The sequence below is a fragment of the Miscanthus floridulus genome, unplaced genomic scaffold (assembly GCF_019320115.1).
Source record: "Miscanthus floridulus cultivar M001 unplaced genomic scaffold, ASM1932011v1 fs_483_1_2, whole genome shotgun sequence".
Taxonomy (NCBI): Eukaryota; Viridiplantae; Streptophyta; class Magnoliopsida; order Poales; family Poaceae; genus Miscanthus; species Miscanthus floridulus.
In genome coordinates this window covers 1-5,568 of record NW_027096822.1, presented here as the reverse complement: position 1 = coordinate 5,568, position 5,568 = coordinate 1, and the positions used below count along the sequence as shown (strand labels likewise).

Sequence of the window (5,568 nt, the reverse complement as noted above, 5' to 3'; positions counted from 1 at the left end):
CTAGCATGGCAAAATCATCTAGAAATGTTTAGTTCAATTTTTGGAGCAAGGTTTGTATTTAAATTAATTCAAAATTTTGCTTCCAAAGTAATTTCCCGAAAATTAGAGTTTTGAGTTAAACATGGACTTTGATTTTACAATTCAAAATCTAGAAAGAATTTGGCTTTGGTCATAAAAGAAAAGTTGTAGAAAATTAAATTCTAATCAACTTTCATTTTTGGTACATTTTCAAAAAATGTCATTTTCTTGCTCAAAATAATGTTTGAAAGTTGGCATTTAAAAATTCCTTGAAAATACAAATGAAAAAGGGCTTTTTCTCCTTCGCGGGCCGCCGCCTCGCTTCTGGCCCACGGCCGAAGCCGGCCTAGCCAGCCTCCCGCAGCGTCGCGCCACGCGCCTCGCCTCGGCCCAGCCCAGTGCCGCGCCTGGCCTGCCTCCGCGCGCGCCTGCCCGCTGACGCGCCGCGCCGCGCCCGACCACGGCAGAGCTTGCCCGCCGCGTGGCGGCCATGCGCCGTCGACGCCGCTGCGCGTCGCAGCCGGCCTGCGCCCACGCCCATGCGCCCGCCTATTCCTGCCGTAGCCGATGCGCTTGCTCGCTCACTCCCGCGCTGCTTCTCCTCTCCGCAAGCACCGCGCGCACTCGCTCTCCTCCTCGCCGTGCCACCGCACCCACCGGCGAAATCCACAGCGCCTTCTCCACCGCGGCCAGCAATCATGCACCCGTAGCTCCGCCTCGCTCTCCGTCACATTGTGCTCACGCCTGTGCCGCCTGCTGAGCTCAGGTAGTGACGTCTCGAGCCTCGCCACCGTCGGCCATGGCGCCGCCGTGCTCGGCCACCATGGAAGTCACCTTCCTCCTCTTCTCCAACCCTGCCTAGCTACCTTCCCACATTTGCCAGCCTCTCGCGAACCTCATGCTCCCGCTAGCTCGCCCTGCCACGGCCGGCAATGGCCACCGGCCTCGTGGCCAAGCCACGCCGCCACGACGTCGCAAGCGCCGGCGTGACCTCTGCCTCAGCCGAGCCAGGCCGAAAGGCCATGGGCCGACGCCATGCCGGGCCGTCTTCCCTTTCCCCTCCGCTCGGGCCGCGCAGGCCAAAAGTGGCCGTGGGCCGATGGAATCCAGCGGGCTGGCCCAGTAGCAGTAGGATAAATGGTTTTCAATTTATTCTTTATTATTTGAAAATAGGAATAGTTTGAAAAATGTTTGGGTACTCAAATTTGCTCCAAATCTGTTGAAATAAATTTATCTAGGTTCCTTATCATCAGATCTACTTGGGAAAATTATTGCATGTCATTTTTGAGATACTTTGCTGTAGAATTTTTATTTAATCATGTATATTGCTGATAACTTGAAAAATATGTAGAAAAATCTATAGCTTTAGAAAAATATGATTTCTAAGTTTGTTAATCTTCTTATGTAATGTACTTCCTAGGAAAAATATGTTTCATGCATGTGCTGTGGAAAATTTTTGAGGTGTAGTTCAAGTACCTTTAATGGCTGATTTTTGTTATTTTAGCTAGAGGGCAAACTTTGTATAAAACATGCATGTGATAATTTTTGTACAGTCATTGTATGCTATGAAGAACATAGGAAAAATACTAACTCTGTTGTTTGACACTTTTCACAGTACAAAGTATTTTCATGTTCATAATCATGCCATAGCTTGTTATTTTTGTGTAGGCTAACCCACTCATTCAAACACCATAAAAATCTGATGGTAGACTACTTAGGGTAGTAATGTGCTATAGTAATTTTCTAAGATTTTTCTAAGCAAGAAAAATAGAGGTTGCTATTCAAACCTATGACTAATTAGGGTTTAATTAAGGGTTGCTTTATGTGTGTTTAAGAAATTAGTAAAGCTTTGGTGTATCTTTGAAGCATTTAATAGAATGTGTTGAATTAACATATTAGTAGTAGAAGAGAATGCAGTAGATGACATGTGCTTGTAGTATATTTTCTTGGATAGTGTTGACTACCTTGCATTCAAATATATCCCTTGTATTCATCTCATCCGATGCACCGATTTTATAAGCACTTACGCACATTGCATCATACAGGATCGCAAACCGAGAACCCAGTCGTCATACCCGAGGAGTCCGAGGAGCAGCTCGAGGTACAGCCGCAGGAAGTGCCCGAAGCCGACGAGGAGGACGTTGAGGAACTTCCGGAGTGCCCCGATCACCGCCCGAGCTCCTTCGAGAGAGGCAAGCCCGAGAGCATTTTTCTCCCGGTTTGCAATTATTTAATTAAATGCTTTACTTTAATTGATGCATTACGTTCAGGAGTTGTTTGCAACCGTTGCTGCATTATACCTTGTCTACCTTTGTTATACTATATCCTTGTTACCCGGGTATCCGTAGTCGAGTCAATGCTTAGCTGGCTTAGACCGGTAGAAGTCGGGTGATTTCCTGTCACCTACGAGCTATAGGTGGTTACCTGGATCTGCTTGAATGACTATGAAGTCATGGTATAACTAAGTGTTAAATGAAGTTGAGACCGGACGGAGACTTGTAGAGTTTTGGACTGTAGTGTTTCCGTCTGTGTCGATTAAGGACCGACCGTTGTTGGGCCTCGAGTTATGTTGAACGCATGCCTTACATTTAGCTGGCCGGATAAAGTACCTTCCGACTGTGAAGCTGGGAGATTATTCGGACCGAGTAGATTGCCCACAACGCACTATGCCGGAGCAGGTGTGCTAGGACACGGGGGCGAGATGATAAGACCAAAGTGCAGTCGGTCGGCCCCCGGGTACATGTGGTTCCTGGCAAACTCGAGATTCCTGGATAGTTGACTCGGTGATCAATATCTCACTTTAGCGGGTGAGTGAGGTTTGTGTAAGGAATAAATCATCAGCTGGTTAGGAATCGATTTGAATCGCCATCGCTCCTGGATAGTGAGCACTTGACTTGAGTTACTTCATCGTAGTAAATGTTTATGGAACACTTGGACAGTTATAGTGAATATGATAGTATGGAAGTTGTTTAATGATCATTGGTTATCATTATCTGCTTAATCACATGTTTGCTCTAGTATAGGTGCAAATCTAGTCGACAGGTTAATAATAATTAAATTGACAATAATGCTTTTAGGAAGGTTCTTGAAAGGCTAAAAATGCTTCTTTTGCAAATGAGTCAGCTACCCTACTATAAAGCCTGTCATAATCCTTGGTGTCACTTATTTTTGGTTATGTCGGGTAAGTCTAGCTGAGTACCTTCTCGTACTCAGGGTTTTATTCCCACTTGTTGCAGATGGGCAGATGTATTACGGCTACTGTATCAACTGCCTTTATCCTGCGATGGGTGATGCTTAGGACCATGGGCATGGTCATTCCTTACGTCTCGTCTGATGCTTTTGTTGGAGATGATCATTTGCTGGCACTATATTTGAACTCCACGTAAGTGTGTGTGGTTTGAACAAATGGCTTCCGCTACTTTTATTCGAACTTGTTTTGTAATAACTATGTTGAAACTCTGATGTATCTGAGATTGCGAACTTTTATGTAATATGTGATGGTCACCGCTAAACTTATTACGATCTTGGCTGGAATGGAAGTTGGTTTGAAATCCTTCGTGATTTCACGGACTACCGGATTATACGGGCTTAAGTTTGCTAATTCGTCTGCTCTGGCGGATGATTTTCTTACTTAATTTCGTATAATTGGTCGGTTCTATTACAGATTGTCACCCAGATTTGAGAAAAGTATCCGATGATATTTTGAAGAAATGTTGCGGCTTACCATTAGCCATAATCAGTATAGCTGGTTTATTAGCAAACAGAAGCAAAACAGTGGAAGTCTGGGTCAATGTATTGAGATCTATTGCTGCTGCAATTGACAAAGATTCTCCCATTGATAAGATGAAAAGAATTCTGTTGCTGAGTTACTTTGACCTTCCTCACCATCTAAAGAGTTGTTTGCTATATCTCAGTGTGTTTCCAGAGGATTATTCTATTGATTGCCGACGGTTGATATTGTTATGGGTGGCCGAAGCACTGATTCCTGGACAGGACAGAGAAAGTATGGAGCAACTAGGGAGAAGTTACTTGAATGAACTGATCAATAGAAGCTTGGTCCAGCCAACCAAGGTTGGGGCAGATGGCACAATCGTGAAACAGTGCAGAGCTCATGATGTCATACTTGAGTTCATTGTGTCAAAGGCTGTGGAGGACAACTTTGTTACCATATGGAATGGTAATGGTTTTTCTAAAAATTATTCTTTGAACAAGATTCGCCGTTTATCCATCCAGAAAGACATTTCTGTCCGGGCGGAAGAGATTTCCAAGACAATAAAAAATGCAGCTCATATTCGATTAATTAATATCTTTGGTTTTAATTCAGTGCTGGTCGAAAAGCATGCCTCTGAGTTCTTAAACGGCCAAGTCTTGCAAGTGCTGAATATAGAAAGTCAGGTTGTTGGATACAATCTTGGACATGTCAAAAGTTTTGGTCAATTGAAGTACTTGAGGGCAGGCCATCAATTTATCGGGGTCACCAAGCTTCCAGAAGATATAGAAAAGCTGCAACATGTAGAGACACTAGATTTGAGAGGGGCCTATCTTGAAAACCTACCAGCAAGTATTATGCTGTTGCAGAAGCTAGTGCGTCTTTTTGTCCGTGACTCAGTGCACCTACCCGATGAAATCAGAAATCTACAGGCGTTGGAAGAGCTATCAATGATCAATTTGGATATTCAATCTGTAGAGTTTATCCAAGGACTCGGTGATCTGACCAATCTGAGGGTACTTGAAATTGATTGGTCATGTTCTCGTAAATTACGTGATATGGAGGGCCACAAGAAAGCATGTATCTCAACGGTCTCCAGGTTGTTCAGGCACCTGTGAGAACTACGCATGAGGGGGAGTGGTCCTGATGCCACATGTTCATTCATGGCTTCGTGTGTCCCTACTCCACCACCACTTCAAAAGCTTCTTCTTAATACAATTAACTTAAATAGGGTGGGCCCTCAAATTAGCTCACTAGTCAACTTGTCTCGCCTCCACATTGATGTTTATGGTGAAGCAGGCAAGGAAGGCATAAATATCCTAGCAAGTTTACCCATGCTGCTCTCTCTTACTGTTAACTTATCCAATGACGAAGATGGAGATTCAAGCATCCTCTACGCAAGGCATGCAATCAGCAGACAAGGATTCCAGCGTTTGGTCAAGTTTAATTTGTGCTGTTGGCGTGAGGCGGCATTGGAGTTTGAGCCGGGAGCCATGCCAAAGCTCCAAAGGCTCAAGCTGCGACTGCTGGCACAGTGCCAGTTCAAGTTTGGGGAAGGTGGCCTCGTCCTCGGGCTGCAGAATCTGGGACTCGGCCTCAAACATGCGGCTGTCGATGTTGACTGCTACGCTGCTGTTGTTGCTGACGAGGTGGAGGCTTTGGAGGATGACATCAGGGGCGCAGCAGCAGTCCATCCCAACCGTCCCATACTCCAGATCCAAAGATTTGGTCAATTTCTGGCTCATGGGTGCAGCAGGCGTCCATCCGACCATGCCACAGTAGAAGCCTAATGAAGACCATTGTGAGTACATGATGTGAAGAATAAGTATGACTAGCAATTA

At 45.1% G+C, this 5,568-nt stretch overlaps 1 protein-coding gene across 1 annotated transcript; it reads left to right on the top strand.

The window, feature by feature from the left end:
* The first annotated feature begins 585 nt into the window (after positions 1–585).
* LOC136531940 (disease resistance protein Pik-2-like) lies at positions 586–4,845 on the top strand. The gene is made up of 2 exons (XM_066524596.1): positions 586–847; positions 3,683–4,845. Exons 1-2 carry the CDS (start codon positions 586–588, stop codon positions 4,843–4,845), a joined length of 1,425 nt encoding a protein of 474 aa, XP_066380693.1.
* The last annotated feature ends 723 nt before the right edge of the window (positions 4,846–5,568 follow it).